The 18643-nt window shown below is 39.9% G+C and overlaps 1 protein-coding gene and 1 long non-coding RNA gene across 5 annotated transcripts; one reads left to right on the forward strand and one right to left on the reverse strand.

Moving 5' to 3' along the window:
- The first annotated feature begins 1571 nt into the window (after positions 1-1571).
- Positions 1572-17204, forward strand: LOC142377230 (uncharacterized). Of its 4 annotated transcripts, none has more exons than XR_012769499.1 (4): positions 1572-1809; positions 2487-2557; positions 2971-3595; positions 8001-17204. It is a non-coding gene; the product is annotated as an uncharacterized LOC142377230 (long non-coding RNA). The 4 variants fall into 4 exon arrangements; XR_012769497.1 differs by having other exon boundaries at positions 1579-1809; positions 3430-3595; positions 5661-17204; XR_012769496.1 differs by having other exon boundaries at positions 1580-1809; positions 3430-3595.
- On the reverse strand, positions 3161-13647 carry LOC142377229 (myosin heavy chain, fast skeletal muscle-like). Its single transcript, XM_075461139.1, has 39 exons — positions 13432-13647; positions 12977-13120; positions 12733-12889; positions 12550-12577; positions 12329-12443; positions 12137-12229; positions 11967-12030; positions 11788-11886; positions 11562-11665; positions 11342-11480; positions 11112-11230; positions 10870-11019; positions 10543-10713; positions 10145-10451; positions 9983-10056; positions 9817-9904; positions 9615-9732; positions 9402-9525; positions 9170-9306; positions 8819-9074; positions 8481-8723; positions 8219-8395; positions 7982-8127; positions 7800-7890; positions 7337-7726; positions 7131-7257; positions 6449-6567; positions 6150-6346; positions 5883-6066; positions 5633-5798; positions 5409-5533; positions 4811-5119; positions 4520-4723; positions 4307-4432; positions 4037-4207; positions 3844-3948; positions 3651-3746; positions 3400-3531; positions 3161-3196 (listed from the first exon to the last, which is right to left on the reverse strand). Exons 1-39 carry the CDS (start codon positions 13633-13635, stop codon positions 3176-3178), a joined length of 5820 nt encoding a protein of 1939 aa, XP_075317254.1. The 5' UTR covers positions 13636-13647; the 3' UTR covers positions 3161-3175.
- Positions 17205-18643: the final 1439 nt, after the last annotated feature.

Here is an 18643-nt window from a genome sequence, read left to right on the forward strand (position 1 = left end):
GTAATAACTTTTTCCTCATGACAGAAATTTGATCTGAGCCACTGATTCCATTAATACTTGATAGTAGAGGCACTTTAGAGTTCAAGTGTTTCTCCAGAAATCCTTTTGAATATTATTTTGCAACTTTCTTGAAAGAGAATCCAATATCATTGGCAAGGCAATTTTATTTATAGAGCACAATTCATACACAGGGCAATTCAAAGTGCTTTGCACTCATGTTCATTTTGATGGATCTTAGAGCATATTTAAAACTTGCATTTTCACATTTCGTTTATTCCGATGAAACTCCATGTCTCTCTCCACCAGCTTAATCTGACGTTATAAATGCCCTTCAAGCCTCAGTGTGTAACTTCTCCACATAGTTGTTCCCACCCGACACATTTATATCATGCTTGCAGAATATCCCTCTGGATAAAAAGGGGGCTTTCACAATAGAGTCATGTAGTGAGCATAACTCACTGCCATGTATTTTAGTAGCTCAACACTTCACAGTAAGAAGTCAGTGAGTTGTGACAACATCCTGAGCTGAGTTAAACAAGCTTTTTAAAACATGGTTATTGATCATTGTAGATTATATATAGATAACAGCAGAAGCAGACTATATACATTTAGAAAAAGAAATGGTATTTGTTTCGTAGAGGCCTACTGAATGATAGTCAATCACCATAGAATCTATCGGAGAATGTGCAGTACATTTGCAGTTACCAAGTCATATAGTGGTTTGTTAATTCACCATGTAGCCTCTGTACATGGGGCGCCTGCTTAACCCACTACGCCACCGACCACCCCAGCTAATTCACCATTTAACTTATGACATGCTAACTCTGCCAAAAAAAAAATGATTCTGTGATATGTCTCATTTTAGTATGTTTTATTAGATCTAAAGATCAAAGCTCAAACATAGTGAGCATGCTACTATTCAAGTCAAAGAAATGTAGGACTTCCATTTCTGCTGTATGTGTACCCAAACTTCAAAAGATGAGTACAGGGAAAATATGTATGCTCTGTGGGTGAGCTTCTCTCTCTTCTATTATATAGAATATCCTGGTATTACATGTTACTATGCAGTGGACTTAAATGAAGGATTTTCTGTTGGCCTTGTCACATCCATACATTCCTGTGAGAGGCTCTTCCTTTGTCTCATACGAGGCTGTCAGCTGTCGGAGATTAAACTATGAAGTTTTTGCATACTCTGTGAAGACCAGAAAGGAAATCTGAGACTTGGACTCATCATGGACACGTGCTCCAACTGTTGGTCACTGAGGTTATCAAACAGTATGAAGGTTGAGATCCTCAGAGGAAAGACGATAGGTCGCTGACAGAAAAAGCTCTTGAGTGGAAGGGATGTTTTGGCTTCAGTGACTTCATAAACCAAAAGTCCTGGCAGTCAGCTGCTCTTAGTGGTCTTTTGATAAGTTAGACCCTCTCTCCAGCAGCCAACAAAGTGGCTTAAAGAGGGATACAGACACCTGATTTAGATATGATATCAGACTGCCAGTGTTTGGCAAAGAAGTTTGAAACTCTTTGTAATTTTAACACATCATGTTGGGTTTATTCTGCCGAGCTCAGGAGGTCATCACTTATAAGTTGAACAAAAGAGACACAGAGCAGATGAAGCTTTCAAGGGAGACGAGGACTGATTTGAGCCCTACTGCAGAACATGACTTCCTTTAGGTAAAACTGCTTCTAACAGTCAGGATCTGTTTCAGCATCAGCTGTGATACACTTCTACTATTTGACTTTTTTAATCAAATATAATGATATGCTTAGTGAAATATGTCGATTGAAGTCCAAGTTACTCTGTTTAAGGTATGTATCTTTATAAATTGGTGAAATAATGTTTGGTTGAGTTTAAATGAGCTAAAGACAAATTCAGTTCTTAACCCTTCAGAATCTTTCCATGAGTCAAAACATGAGATATAGGAGGGATACAATGTTAGGTATACTGATCGATTCTGAGGCTGTTTTTTTTTAATGTAACTTCTGTTTAAAGTTAAATTACTTATCAAGAGCTGAGAGCACAGTTTAAGCTTTAACTGTTTATAAAGTTATTCTGCATGTCAAGAAAACTTCTACAAAAACACACAATAAGTGAGTAGGTATGCCAAAACTTGCTTGATTTACTCCTGTGTTTGGTAAATGGAGACTTCTAACAGTAACATAGAAGTACTGAGGGACTCACATGGTGCCATATATTCAGGAGCAGGGGCACAGACTGGTGGTTGGAGGAGGCAGCTGTCACCTTTTACAATGTCAAAGAAACAGCTCTCTAAACAGAAAACATATGTCGAAGCAGGCAGGGAGAGGAAAGGAAAAATGTTGCATCTTTTAAGTGCTGTTGAATCCCAACTGGACCCTTTCTGTATGGAGTTTGCATGTTCTCTGTATTCTTGTGTTGGTTCTCTCTGGGTACTATGGCCTCCTCCCACCATCCAAAAATGCGTAGGAGAAATTGAAATAATTCTGATTGTTAATATGTGCATCAGATGATGTCCTGAACACAAACCTGACCACAACAGACCTGAACCATGGTAAAGGTGAAAGAAAGTCTTAGCAAGTACGTGACACAGTTTGTTGTGTTTTTTTAATTGATTACAGTTCAATCACCAGCTTTCTAACAATGTTCAATATGCTTACTAATATATGGTGGTCTTCGTCTGTTTCCCTGTTGGTTGCCCAGCAACCTCATTCTGATGTTAAGATTCCTGAAGTTAAGAAATAGTCTGGTACAACTCATAACTTGTGGTTTTTACCCCTCTTTGAATTCTAAAAGGTGTGTTTTAATCTGTGAGCTTTGATGAAGGTTGTCACTCATGCTCTAACTGATCTCATGCGTCTGTTTTGCAAAGTTGCATTGTTGCCTTTTCAGTTCTAATTCAAACTCTCACGGTAAATTAATGTGTTACAAATAACAATTAATGTGGCAGAAATATGGCTAATAATGTATTTCTGTATGTGTATTCAATGTAGATTTGGATTTCAACCAACAACAAGACAGCGACACTCGATAACTTCAACTAGCTGGTGGCATTTGGATTTTGTTTTTCAAAGAAAAGTTTGAACACGGCAGAGTGGAAGAGTTATTTATTGACTGTAATCTACAACATTTAATGAGAGTATTTAAATGAAAAATCATATTTTATGATCTCATTTGGTCTCTCATAAAGGATTCAGCCTATTCTTCAGACTCCTTTCCCTGAAATAGAGAGAAGAAACTTGTAAGATTGTAAGAGAAAATATTTATTTGTGAAGCAATAAGTTCAGCATTCAAATGGACCTTTTGAAATCAAACAGGAATTCAAACCACGCAGCGGCATACATATTAACAAACAGCAGCAGCCCATGAGATGCCTGTGCTGTTGCAGTGTTACAGCAGCTTACTGGGCTGAGTATACTTACTTTTCCAATTTCCCGACTCTTTGCCCTCAGCTTGTTGACCTGGGATTCAGCGATGTCAGCGCGCTCCTGAGCTTCCTCCATCTCATTCTGCACCTTCCTCAGCCTGGACATGTGAGTGTTGGCCTGCTCCTCCTGTGAGCATATTCAACAACAGAGTCGCCATCCCTTAAGACTCAAGATACAGACTAGCAAACAGGTAACTAGACTACTTGTGACACCACAGTGAAATGATAAACAAACATGTGACTTACGGCCTCCTCAGACTGTCTCTTGTAGGCCTTCACTTTCAGCTGCAGCTTGTCCACCAGATCCTGCAGTCTGATGACATTCTTCTTGTCCTCCTCAGTCTGCAGTTTACGTAACAAAAAACATTCATTTACTTCTACACATTTTTGTGAGAGACCTGTAATGATACACTGATACAAAAAAGAAACAGGTTCTGACCTGATAGGTTAGCTCCTTCACTCTTCTCTCATATTTGCGAACGCCTTTGATGGCTTCTGCTCCTCGTCTCTGCTCACCTTCAACTTCAGATTCAAGCTCACGCACCTGAAACATGAACAGTCCATACTGTGAGCTCAAAAATAAACATAGTAAGAAAGGCTGATATGAGGTTGGTAAAGAAATGCATCTTTACCCTAGCCTCCAGTTTCTGGAGCTGCTTCTTGCCACCCTTCATAGCCAGGTTCTCAGCCTCATCCAGACGGTGCTGCAGGTCCTTCACTGTCACCTCCAGGTTCTTCTTCATCCTCTCCAAATGAGCACTGGTGTCCTGCTCCTTCTTCAGCTCCTCTGCCATCATGGCAGCCTGAAATTTTGAGGAAATTATGTTGTTTCAACATTCAACATTCATACTGTATTTGTGGAGAGATGGCCTCAGCACAAACAAACTCTTAAGGTCACTCACATCGGTGATGGCCTTCTTTGCCTTATCTTCTGCATTCCTTGCTTCTTGAACGGCATCTTCCACCTCACCTTGGATCTGAATAAAGTCACCCTCCAACTTCTTCTTTGTGTTGATGAGGCTGGTGTTCTAATGTAAAACAAGCATGATGAAATCCCATGTGTTGAGTTAAAGAGGATCATTTAGATCTGCCTCTGTCATAGATATCTCATTTACCTGAGAGTGCAGCAGTCCAACACGCTCGCTGGCATCAATCAGTTCCTGTTCAGCCACTTTGCGGCTTCTCTCCGTCTGCTCCAGTGCGGCTCTCAGCTCCTCGATCTCAGCCACCATCAGGTTGTTCCTGCGCTCCACCATTGCAACCTGCTCCTTCATGTCATCCTGGCCTCGAATAGCTTCATCAAGATGAAGCTGGGCATCCTGAATTGAAAACATTGACAGATTGCAATTGTTTTCAACTGCTTTTAGAAAGAGGATGTTCTATCAGAAATCCCTCGGTGGATTTACCTTAAGTTGTCCCTGCACGTTTCTCAGCTGTTTCTGGGCTTCAGCTGCCTGGCGGTTGGCGTGGCTCAGCTGAATCTCCATCTCATTGAGGTCTCCCTCCATCTTCTTCTTGATTCTCAGGGCATCATTCCTGCTCCTGACCTCAGAATCCAGAGTGGTCTGCATGGAATCCATCACCCTCTGGCTGTTCCTCTTGATCTGTTCAATCTCCTCATCTTTTTCTGCCAGTTTTCTGTCGATTTCACTCTTGACTTGGGTGAGCTCAAGCTGAACACGGAGAATCTTAGATTCTTCATGCTCCAGCGTGGCCTATGAAAATGTGAGATCTTTATCAACAACGTTACACAACATTTCCAGAAAAAAGATTCTCAGAGAGAAAAAGAGTCTCATATAGACATGCTTTAAAATCCTTTTTATATTCTTTAAGGATCTTAGAATTTTAGCACACACTGCACAATTTAGATTTTCTATCTGTGCTTCATCTTTTGTTTGAAGTTTAGTCTAGAGCTTTGGAACTCCATGAAAAGTTATTCTATTCTGGATTTGATGAAGGAAGAGTTACTGGAACTGCAAATAATCAAGTAGAGTTCAGTCTTACCTCTGCTTCCTCCAAAGCAGTCTGAATTTCAGTCTTCTCACTCTCCACTGTCTTCTTCCCCTTTTCAAGCTCATGGATTGTTTTACCAGTTTCACCAATTTGCTCAGTTAGGTCTGAGATCTCCTCTGTTGAAGCAGAATAAAATGACTTGACATTTGATAATCTGAACATAATGTGTTTTAGGAAAAGAATAACTTGATGAAGCACATCATTAGTTGTCTTACGTTGGAGGTTCTTGTTCTCCCTCTTCAGGGTCTCCAGGTGATCCAGAGCTTCCTCATAAGAGTTCTTCATCTTAAACAGCTCAGTGCTCAGAGAGCGAGCCTCCTTCTGAGCTGCTTCCAGCTCTGCCTGGCTCTCTTCATATTTCTGCTTCCATTCAGAAAGAACCTGAGGGTATGGCAAATGATTTAGTTTTTCATTTTTGACCACATGTTAAATATTCTGGTCTGTGTGAATACAATAATTCTGTACCTTGTCAAAGTTCCTCTGCTTCTTGTCAAGGTTAGCAGCCAGAGCGTTTGCTCTCTCCACGTCGATCATCAGGTCCTCCACTTCACTCTGCAGTCTCTGTTTAGTCTTCTCCAGAGAGGCACATTTTGCGTTCACAGCCTCGATGGATTCCTCTGCATCCTGAAGACGCTGGGCGAGCTTTTTCCTTTTTTAAAGAGTATTCCATTTTAAACTTCAAGTATGGTGCAACTTCAACTCAAATGTACAAAATTAAAACTGAATCGTTACTTGGACTCCTCCAGTTCTTCTGTGCGCTGAATAGCATCAGTCTCATATTTGGTTCTCCACTGAGCCACCTCGCTGTTGGCCTTGGACATTCCACGCTGCAGCTCGGCTTTGGCCTCCTGCTCCTCCTCATACTGCTCTCTGAGCAGATCACAGTCATGACGAGCCGACTGAACAGCATGAGCCAGGGCGTTCTTGGCCTATAATCCAAACAAGAATAAGATAAATGTTTAATATCAATTATCTCCTTGCGTTATGCTCTTTTTTTTGTCCTGAGGGTAACAGCTTTCATAGATGGTTACCTTCACTTCTTCCTCTATGTGCCTCTTGAGCTCTTCAATCTGCTGAGTGTACGCCTGTTTGCCTCTGGTCAGCTGAGATACAAGAGCTTCTTTCTCCTCCAGCTGACGAGCAAATTCACCTGTTTGAACATATTAATCAAAATAACAGCATATAAGCAAGATTCTATTCATCCAAGGTTTTTATTAATTGAAGAAATACTTAAAGACATGGATTTGTTTTATGGAATGGAATCTATCTGGCTGTGGACTGTAAAGACGTGATGTGCAGTAATGCCTTATATATGTTCCACTGTTGCAACTAAAAACCTTTAAATATTCATAAAGTTGACATGACTTGTGCCTCCATTTTGAAAAAGGTATCCTACACACCTGAATAAACAACAGGTGTATTGGAAGATTCAATAACCAAGAGCAATAAAGAAAGAGCACCTGCACATGATCTCACTGACAGCTGAATCAACAACTGAGGACTTCTTCATTGTTTTTAAAAGCTGTAAAATGTAAGAATTCCTTAAGCTCTATTAAAAGAAAGTCCCCAAATGCTAACATAAACTACAAAGAAGAGAGTACATGCACATTGGTACTATTGCCATAAAGTAAAGCGGATAAGTGGTGCAGATTTTGCTCCTTTGGACTTCTTTCCTCTGAATGATAAAAAGAGTGAGTCAGATAAGGGTCATACCGTTTTCAGTTTGGAGTCGGGCTTTTTGTGCGCTATTATCATTTAGTTGACGTACATTCTCGTCATTCTTGGATTTGAGCTCACTCAGCTGGTCTTCTAATGTCCTGCACAACTTTTCCAGGTTTGCCTGATAACAGAAGATATTAATTCTTCAAAACGAAATGACTACAATTTATTTTGCCAGTAAAAATCCAGTATTATTGTACCTTTGCTTTGGCAACAGACTCCATATTGCTGCTGAGGTCATCTATCTCCATCTTGTATTCACTTTTCTCTTTCTCCAGCTTCTGTTTGACTCTCTGAAGGTTGTCGATCTGCTCTCCCAGCTCTGCCACGCTGTCGGCCTGCTTCTTACGGAGAGCTGCGGATGTAGCCTCATGCTGCAGGGTCGACTCTTCGAGATCACGACGCAGCTTCTGTAACTCAGCCTCACGCTTCTTGTTCATCTCGATCTGAGCCGCAGTCGCTCCACCAGCTTCTTCAAGCCTCTCGCTGATCTCCTCAAGTTCCCTGGAGAGATCAGCCCTCTGCTTCTCCACCTTGGCCCGAGCAGCTCGCTCAGCTTCAATCTCCTCCTCCAGCTCCTCAATACGAGCCTAAAACACACAAGATTTAAGTTAAAAAGTGTGGGAGAACTTCTCTTGGAGCAGCTCAAGCTTCTAATCGTACCTGAAGTTCCTTTATCTTTTTCTGCGATTGGGTTCCAAGAGACTGCTCATCCTCAATTTTACTCAGGAGTTGGCCTATCTCAAAGTCCTTCCTGGAGGGGAGGAAGGGTTTCAAAGTTTGGGTTTAGTAGTCTCTCGTTGAATATTTTACTGTTAATCCATCAAACACTTTCTTATTCTTACTTCTTTATTTTCTCTTCAGACTGCTGCTTGTCATTCTCCAAATCCATTATGGATTCCTGGGCCAGTTTCATATCACCTTCAAGCTTCCTTTTAGCTCGCTCAAGGTCCATACGAAGTTTCTTCTCTTGCTCAAGAGAGCCTTCAAGCTGTCAAGGATAAAAAGGTTTCAGAAAAGGTTTACAGTTGCATTATGGATTTTTAGTATGAGCTTTGGAAATGCATTGTTTTTACACTCACATCGTCCACTTGCTGCTCCAGCTTGGTCTTGGCCTTCGTCAGAGTGTTGACTTTGTCTTCCTCTGCCTGCAGATCATCAAGGACCTGCTGATGGGCCTCTTGGAGGGCTTTTTTCTCTTTGGTCAACTTGGCAATGGTCTCATCTTGAGAAGTCATTTCCTCTGTAAGATTTTTGACCTAAAATATGACATTAGTTTAAATCAAAACAATGTTTTTGTCTAAACAGAAGTGAATAATCCTGTCTTAAAGATGAGATGATAACCTTGTTCTCAGTGGCATGTTTCTCCTTTTCCACTTTGGCCAGGGTGAGCTCCAAGTCATCAATGTCCTTCTTTAACTCAGAGCACTCATCCTCCAGCTTCCTCTTCTTCGCAGTCAGCTCAGCATTGATTTCCTCCTCATCCTCCAGCCTCTCTGTGGTCTCTTTAAGCTTGGCCTCGAGCTGGATTTTTGATTTAATGAGCCCCTCACACCTTTCCTCAGCATCAGCCAGGCTTTCACCTTCCTAAGGACAATAAACATTTTTTTTGTCACACAAATGAGCAACTGGATGTAGGATAATTAGCAGACATATCCATGCATTGTGGTGATCAAACTCACAGACTGCACTTGTAGCAATAAGTCATTCTTTTCTTGCAGTAGAGAAACCATTTTTTCTTCTAGTTCTTTCTTCTTCGTCAGAGCTTTTGTTAGGTCCTCTTTGGTCTTACCAAAGTCCTCCTTCATTTGGGCCATCTCTTTCTCTGTCTCCGCACTCTTCAGCAGTGGCTTAATCTTGAAGTACACCTTCATCCATGGCCAAGTTTTGACATTCATGAATGCACGGATGTTGTACTGGACGGTGAAAATAGCATCTCTGATGAAAATAAGAAATAAATAAAAAATGAGCTCAAGTCGTTAAATAAATGCTTTGAAATTCTGACAACATCAACACACGGATAAACAAATTACCTTCTTTCCATCATCTTGACAAACTCACGTCTCATGAGGAAGGCTCTGCAGAGAGCCTGAGTCATTGTGACCAGCTGAGCCAGTTTTTCATCTCTCTTCTCCTCCAGAACTCCCAGCAGACCAGCTTTGAAGAACACCTGGGATTGATTAGAATTTTGATATTTATAGTTATAGATTAATGACAACAGTTAGTCTTGTTCCGCTTTTTCCAGGTGAGAATGCATAACTCTACCTTAGTGTGACCAAACTTGTACTGAGTGTGGTCAACATCAATGGATCCCAGTAATTTTTCAGAGGCTTTCTTGTTGTCGATGAACTGGCCCTCAGGGATGACGCTAGCATTTAATACTTTGTATCTAAAAGAAAATGTATCATTCATTCAGAATGAACAGCTCTGAATTAAAGCAGTACTTTTCACAGCCTTTAATGATGACACTCCTGCTACCTCTGCTTGAAGTCACCGTAGAGGATTCTGCTGGGGAAACCTTTCCTGCAGATCCTGATACCCTCCAGCACACCGTTACACCTCAGCTGGTGGATGACCAGGAAGTTCTCCATGAGACCTGTGATACGATTTTAAATAAGCTTATTTATTGGAATACAGTGATACAAAGATGACTGTCAAAGCCTATAATACACTCATGTACCTGGTGTCTTTGATTCATTGGGAATCAAGCAGCGCACAAAATGAGGATGAGTGCTCCTTAAATTGGTCATCAGCTTGCCCAAATTCTCCTGAAGATATAAAATGGGATAATGTGAGATGAAGGCATAGAATTAAACGGAAATGTATAAGTATGTTTTGCAGCTTACTCTGAACAATGCAGATACTGTCTGGAAGGAGCCACCCTTCTTCTTGCCACCCTTCTTGCTAGCGGCACTCTCAGCTGTCAGTGGAACAATAACATTAAAACGATTCAAGTCAATGCAAGTAAAGGCATGTTTAATATATGAGACAAAACTTAGAGTACGTACCGTCTGCTCCGGCATGAGATGCATACAGATAAGCCAAAAGTTTTGCTGAAGACTTTTGGTAGAGCTGTACCACAGAGTCATTCAACGGGTCTTTGTTCTTGTCCAGCCAGCCGGTGACATTGTAGTCAACAGTGCCAGCATAGTGCACCAGAGAGAAATGGGCCTCAGCCTTGCCCTTGGCAGGTTTTGGCTTCTGGAAGGAGCCAGTTTTCCCCAGATGCTGGTCATACAGTTTGCTCTTAAAGGTCATGTCTGTTGCCTTCGGGAACATACACTCCTCTTCAAGGATGGAGAAGATGCCCATTGGCTGTGATGAAGAAATGATGATTAAAAACAAAAGCTTTCCACTCATCAGATTGTTTCCTGTGTTTGTCAGTATGTTTGAGCACGTGGCTCACCTTCTCAATAAGCTCAATGCAAGCAGCCAAGTCCATGCCAAAGTCAATGAACTCCCATTCAATTCCCTCCTTCTTATACTCTTCTTGCTCCAGGACGAACATGTGATGGTTGAAGAACTGTTGCAGTTTTTCATTGGTGAAGTTGATACACAGCTGTTCCAAGCTGTTGTACTAAAGAAAGCAAGATACCAAGAATCACCAAGAGCCTCAAGTACATGGGGGAAAAAAAATCTTTGCATAGACGTACTCTGCACCATGAAATCAGAACTCTGCAGCTATTGAAAGGAAGCAGCACTGAATTATATGGTATTAGTCATTTATACTCACATCAAAGATTTCAAATCCAGCAATGTCCAGGACACCGATAAAGTAGCTTCTTGCCTGTTTGGTATCCAGCATCTCATTGATTCTGACGACCATCCACAAGAACATTTTCTCATAGATAGACTTGCAGAGAGCACTCACAGAATTGTTGACCTTAAATTGAAGATCACCAGTGATAGATCATTATGTTGTCAGAACACAGATAAAAGTTTCAGGTGTTACTGGGTTAAAGAGTATCATTTCACCTGTGGGACAGTCTGACCCTTAGTTACAAACTCATTTCCAACTTTCACTCTTGGGTAGCATAGTGCCTTCAGCAGGTCAGCTGAGTTCAGGCTCATCAGGTAAGAGATTTTATCTGCAACTGAAAACAAAATCGACAACGAAAAATCAAATACATTTTTTTTAAGGGATGTCCTTCAATAAACTCATAGGTCTGTGTTGAAAGTGCCACCAGTCAAAGGTTGCTACACACCCTCAGTGCCATCAGGCTCAGCCTGCTCTTCACGCTGCTTTTGCTTGAACTTCATGTTTCCATGATGCATCACAGCTCCGGTCAGTTTATACATGCTTATCTTCTCTTCTGCAGTGAAACCCAGGATGTCGATAGCAGTCTGTATAATCACAGAAAATAAAGTAATCACTTTGAAAACTTTCTCAAAAACACTCACAATGGTACTGGGACATGTACTCACATCAGTGGCAATGAATTCTTCAGTGTCATCGATACTCTTGACAGTGATTTCTCCGTGGCTGATCATAGGATAGTCGTAGGGATTTGTGGTGATCAGAAGAGCCTCTGAAGAAAGCAAAGGACATATTTAGATTTATTAGAAAAAGCTCTCTATGTCTGTGTATTATGATTGTTGATTTGCTGTAGAATAACTGCTGAATTAACAGTGTTATTCAGACATTTCTAACCTATTAGCTCAGGTTTGTGGCCTGTTTGGAGCTGATAGAAGATGTGGTAGCTCCTCTCAGCAGACAGCTGGTACGTCACACGAGACTTCTCCAGCAGATCTGTTTGGATTTAAGTTGTAAGCGCTGAAGCAAAATCTCTCTTTAAGCTGAAGAAATGTGTTTCACCAAAAAAATCTTACATGTTTCAATATCAGCTGAAGCCAGCTTTCCAGTTGTCCCAAAGTGAATTCTGATGAATTTACCCTGTGTAGAAGCAGAAAGACAATTGAAACTTTGTAACAGTGGAAAGTTTTATTCAATAAAAAAAAGTAAGAATTTCAAATGAGGGGAAATCATCTAAATAACTTACAAATCGTGATGAGTTGTCATTCCTCACAGTCTTGGCATTGCCATAGGCCTCCAGCAGTGGGTTGGCTGCAATGATCTGATCCTCCAGCGAACCCTTAAATGAATTTATAGGACAATATTCACTTGTGTTTTGCAGCTGACATCATCAGACAGTGGGTATCATGCAATATGTACAGTGCTTTCCATTTCCTACCTTCATTTTTCCAGCAACTGGTTGCTCAGATTTCTTTCCTCCAGCCACTGCGATTGTCGCAAAGTACTGAATGACACGTTTGGTGTTGACAGTCTTTCCTGCACCAGATTCTCCACTACAATGCAGACAATCATACAAATAATGGTGTAAGTCAGACATAATACAATGCAGAACTAATAATCTATATCAGCCCAGAATAGATCTATTTAATGTTGACTTACGTAATCAGGATTGACTGATTTTCACGATCTGTAGAAACAACAGAAAAATGTTTATTTATATAATTGCATGGTAGGTTTACCAGTGACATTATTGAATATATCAAAACTGTGTAATTTATAAAGGCTGAATCCTTTTATAAAGTCACTCTCAGGACATACAGTAGCTTTCAGAGTGCTTGATACCTTGGAGCATGAACTGATAGGCGTTATCAGAGATGGAGAAGATGTGGGGTGGAGCTTCAATCCTCTTCTTTCCCCTGTACGCTGCAACAACCCCTGAGTCATACACTGGGAGCCACTTGTAGGGGTTCACGGTGACGCAGAACAACCCTGAGTAGGTCTGTAGAGTCAGAGAGGATAATATAAGATGCACATCTTTCTGAAGTCATCATGAGTTTAAGTTATACCTGGTTCAAGACAGACTCACATAGATCATCCATGCTGCATAGCGCTCTTTGAGGTTATACAGCACAGTGGGCTCATTGAGATGGGTCATCATGGCCATGTCCTCAATTTTGTCGTACTTTGGAGGGTTCATGGGGAAGATTTCATCTTCTTTCACTGTGATAGTCTGACACAAAGACAGAAAAGAAATCCAAGTCTTTGACAACAGTTGACAAATGGAATTGCCGCAGCTTATTATTGTATATGATCCAGTAGACAGGAATAAAAAAAAGCTCAAACTTTTCAAGACTAAGTGAAAAATTTAACTGCTGAACAATATGAAACAACCACTGAATCCACTGAAGTCAATACAAATTCCCACTCAGTGTCAAATGCGAGCCCAGCAGGATCAATGCAGCTGCACTGCGTATTATGAAATGTTTATACAGCTGTTTTCACTGTGAAATTAAAAGTGCTGGGAACTCAACTCAGTCTCACCTTTCCACACAGGGTCTCCACCGTGGCTTTGCCACCCTCCCTCTTTGTAAGTTTCCCCTTGAGGTACATCTCGGCGGGCTCAGTCACAAAATATGCTGATTTAGCATCAAAGGGAACGGTTTGAGCTTCAATTCTCTCCTTTTCTGGCTTGCGGAGGAAAATGGCCGCCTCGCCAAAACACTGCATCTCTGCGTCCCCACTCATGTTGACTCTTTACTGGAGGAAAAAGAAACAAGACATAAAAACTCTTGAGCAACTAAATAATTCTGTTGATGTTTTAATAGAAGCTTTACTCAAATGAAACAGAAGAGTGGAACTTTTTATACTGTGCCCGGGTGGTGCTAACTACTCATTTTGACAGAGACATCTTAAATAAATAATATTAAAGTGAATTTAATCCATCTTGATACCATGAGTTTCTAAATCTACTGCAAAATCTCCTTTTTTATTATTATTTGACCACAGAGGCCAACATGCAGCAACAACACCATCTAATCACTTTGAATTGCCTTGTCTATGAATTGTGCTCTACAAATAAACTTGCCTTGTCTAATCATACAGACATGTTAGTCGAGTGAGATGCACAAAATTAACTTAATTGATTAACTATTCCACACAGGATATAGCTTTGAGGAACTCCATGGATTTGAACATGATTTATCAGACAAAAGCTCTGCTGAAGATCAAAAATGCTATTTGAGAAAGTGAAACTATTGAACAAAAGATAGATTACCTTCTTCCCTCTGTCCAGAAGAAGAGGTCTTGATGGTTTTATGAGGGTTCTGGGGAAAGAAATTGTTCAGATTACATAGATGACAGTTTTAAAAAACCTTTCTTTGTAAAAAAAAATCAGTTTACAGTGAAATTAAGCCCTGTCATAAACACAACAGCTCTGTGTCTGGCTGCAAGTGACCATGTCCTGCATTGTTTATTAAGCTGCTGGCTATTCTCCTGCTAATAAAAGACTGTACCTCACTCACCTTTTCTGGTTGCCTGACAGTCCTTGAGGGCGTCCTACCTTCCTTCTTATATAGAGAGATCAGTGTTCACCCAGCAGAATAGCTTTCTTTATTTGGTCAGGAAGTTTTACGCTACTTGCTTGAGTATTTTTGCCTCCAATGTAATCTCTGGCATCTTTTGTCGCTGATCAACACAGTCGGCCTATCACAGATTAAACAGGAGTGTAATCTGTGATAGACCACCTGTGTTGATCTCTGATGCTTTAAGAATCATTCCATTACAAGAGGCAAAATTTAAACAATGATATGACCTTTGATTGGACATATTTCCAAGACTAGTCTTTGATTGATAACTGACGTTTAATTAGTGTTCAGAAATTGCAAATGCTCCATATTGGAGTTATTTCAAAATAAACTGAGCTTTACAAACTACCACATACCGTACAAGTGTTTTTTTTCTCCAGTCACTGCTTAAAATACAATTTGGCGTCGTTAATTTGTTTAAAAGACACCAAACTTTGAGAAGGGGGTGTAGTATACAATGAAAGAGAGCACATGCTGTGGCACATTTGTCCTATTGTATACTATTTTAAGACTAACAGTGCCACACAACAGATGCTGTTAAACTGAAGGCAGATTTATTTTAACTGTATAAATATATCAAGACAAACACAAAGCAACATTTTTAACCTTGTATAAAAAGTGTATCAGTTACTACAGTTCAGACATTGTTTTTGTATTTAATCTCCTTAATTCACCTTGGCACTGCAGATGATCTGAGTTTAGCTGTGAAGAAGCTCTCATGTGTCACTGGTATTCCATCGCAGAAGCCTTGCAAGTCTTTCCTGTGACAAAGGAGGAGAACTGGGCATAACAGTTGCTGATGTAAGAACTTGTGAAAAGGATGATACCTCACAAACGCTGGTGGAATTTTCTTTGAAGCTGTCTTAATACTATTTTCTTTCACAAAACATCATGTTGGGGATTGCACTATTTCTAAATCTTATTGAAACCTCTGTTGTAAATAAAAATCCTTTCAAATCTCACTATTTTCTCATTTTTTCATACAGAATTCTGTACTTTTACTCAAAAATGGCTATATTAAATTGCTATTTTAAACAGTTTTACGCAAGTAAAATCTCAGAAATGAATTTCACCTCTTGGAATGATAATTAAGCCTGCTAAAGCATCTAATTATCTCTAATCATAATATAATATATACATCTAATATAACTGGGGGTGAATGACCTGGCAAAGGGCCTGTAACTGAATAAATTAGATCATACTTTAACTTCTTATAATAAGCATTTATAAGCAGGATATCTAATATCTAATATCCAATAAATGGCTTATGGAAAATTCTGACACAAGGTAAACACATATGTGTTTATTTAATTGGGACAGCTGCAGTTAAGATAGTGGAGTGATAGTCCATGAATGTGCAGGTCGGCAGGTCATCTAACAGCACCTCCACATGTCAAAGAGTCTGGTAGAATATTTGTCTGAATATATTTCTATGCTGCAGACCCACACCATTTGTTAGTCTCACTGTAGTTGGTTTGCCATTGCAGTGTCGCAATCTTTTTTTAAGTCCCTATGAATTGCTCCCACTATCATTCCACATGACAATTTCAAACAAAGTCAAATGAAAAGAGTTTTGGAAAAGATGATAGAGGGTAATATTTTATGATTATTCAACCATACCCAAGGGGTTTTTGGTCAAGATATTAAACTGCACATTGCCTCTATATGCTCATCTCTCCGTGATGGTCGGTAAAAAGCTCACTATCTATAGAGTGTTGTATAGGTGGCATACAACTCCATGTGCACCATCAATTACAACTTAAGATAATTGTCTTTAACTCCTCCTGTGGACACATGCATGTGTATATCTGCATATGTGTTTTCTAATTTCTCTTTGGGAACAATAAAGTATTTTTTAACTTTATTCAATTTTCATTTCATGCCAACTCGGGTATATGAACAGGTAATGACAAACAGTATCATCAGAACAGACGCCGTTTCTTTTAAAGTCTTCATCAGTCTACATATTAAAAGAGACTTCCTAACTTCAGCAGAGTGTTTTATGAACCATGTATCATGCTTTTACACTATATAGAATTGCTAAACATGGAGATTTAAAGTTTTTTCCTCTTTGCAATTTTGAGAGTGTGTATTATGTTTTTTCTTGGAACTGTATTGTATAAAATATATCATGACTTTGATAAGAGATGGGTGTTGCAAATTATTTTATTTATTTATTTTTTTTTCATTTTACCAGCTTTTCTTTTTTTTTGAAGATGATAAGGGGACCGACTCCTGTCTTGAGACCAATGACATATTATTACCAAGTGTTTCAGGCATGATTTTGCAATGAATGAGGCTGGCATATTATGCTCACATGGCAACAAAGAATAAACAGAGGATTATTGTTGGGGTTTGTAAGTGTTACTGTTAGAAGTCTACTATCTGAGTTGTTTTATTCACATCTTAATCAGTACATTCATCCATTCATTTTACATAGCCACTTTGAACCCTATTCAGGGTCGCTGGAGCCACAGCTACCATCAGACAAGAGGTGCTGTAAACCAATCTGTCACAGGGTCAACACAGAGACAAACACCCATGGGTGCTCATGCTCACTTCCAGGGTCAGGTCAAGATCAATTAACCTAACATATTTTCCAACTGTGAGAGGATGCTGGAGTGCCCGGAGCAAAAGGCCTCATCTGAGTTTTGAACTTGTAACCTCTTGCTGTAAGGCGACAGTGTTAATCACCTCACACCACACCACACTACTCTGACTTTTCTCTGTGTAAACTGTACTATAAAAATAAACCTGAACTTGAACTACAAGAAACTAAAAAGGCAGCCTGTGGTATTTGTTGAGATACGAGTCATGTGCGGAGACAGATCTATATTATTTTGTGTTATTTGGTGGTCTCGTATGAGTGAGTTAAAGCTGAGTGCATTTTGGCTCAGATGATTAAATTTGTAGAAATGAATGAAAATGTGATCATTTCTACAGATTAGGCTGATGACAGACATGTCCATATGTCCACCAGGGGTTGTCTGGATGCAGGTCAAAAGATTTCAGCTTTCTAGAGACTGAGTTGAAATCTGAGATTTCAGTATGAACAAGCAGGGCTACATCAGATGGAGACATTAGAATTAAAAAAGGCATCAACATATAATGAAAAATAAAGGGAAAATATATTTAGATTGGGTCACAGTCACTTTGGCATTTTCTTCATTAAAAACGTAACCAGTCAGTCAAATCACCTATACATTAAAGAAAAAAGCAGTTAGTTTGGCCGTCTTTCTGACACCAACATACTTTATCAGCCCTTTCATCAATTTGAATCATTCTTCACATTTTCTAACACTTTCACTGTTCCTAATTTTCTCCATATCAGATTGCATTTTTAACACTGCAAACAATCAGTGTCTGACAGGAGGAATGTTTTTTGAATATTTTAACAGCAGTCCATCACCTCTATGTGATACAGCGGGTGGCATTTGAAACGCTATAGGCTGTGCTTCATAAAGACTCAGAGTACGTGTGTGGGAGAGCAAACCCTATTGTCCGATGTGGAATCTGAGTTAGAATTGTGTCTCGAGACCCTTGTGCTGTCTCGAGGGCAGGCATGTATTTTTAAACTCTTTCTTTAAATGGTCTTGTTCTGTGTGACAGATGTAGTGAAGACAGGGCCAGGCTAGAAAGATTGACCTTCCTTTAAGTCAAGTGTTTGTTCCCCATACGCGACAAGGAGGGGATCATGTTATATGCTGTGTGATAGTTTGCATTCTTTCCTTGTTGAAAGATGACACTGAAGTGGAGAAGAAGGGCAGAGGGCATTAGAAGCTAAATACTGAGGACTTCACACCTTACTAAAAAGGCTGATATATTCAATAAAAATGTGATACTTGATCTCATATGCTCCCAGCTGTGCTTATTTGGAAGAAACACAAATATAGCTGTCTCCTCAGCGATGCACTCAGAGCTCTGCCATTTGTTAATGCCTCAAGTCTTATTGTGGAACAACCTTTGGCATAAAACATACATGTCCTCACTGTTCTCAGTCTCCTGACTGCCGCAAGGGTGGATGCTCAAATGAGGAAGAGCTTTACTTGTAAACTTCTTAACCACTGATTCTTTTATTGATTGAACAGATTTTATCATTTCATGTTGAACTGTATCTCTATTAATTTATCTGCTTACTGCAACAGAAACAGACCTGAGTGGACATTTTG

The sequence above is a fragment of the Odontesthes bonariensis genome, chromosome 3, assembly GCF_027942865.1.
Source record: "Odontesthes bonariensis isolate fOdoBon6 chromosome 3, fOdoBon6.hap1, whole genome shotgun sequence".
In the NCBI taxonomy this organism is placed as follows: domain Eukaryota; kingdom Metazoa; phylum Chordata; class Actinopteri; order Atheriniformes; family Atherinopsidae; genus Odontesthes; species Odontesthes bonariensis.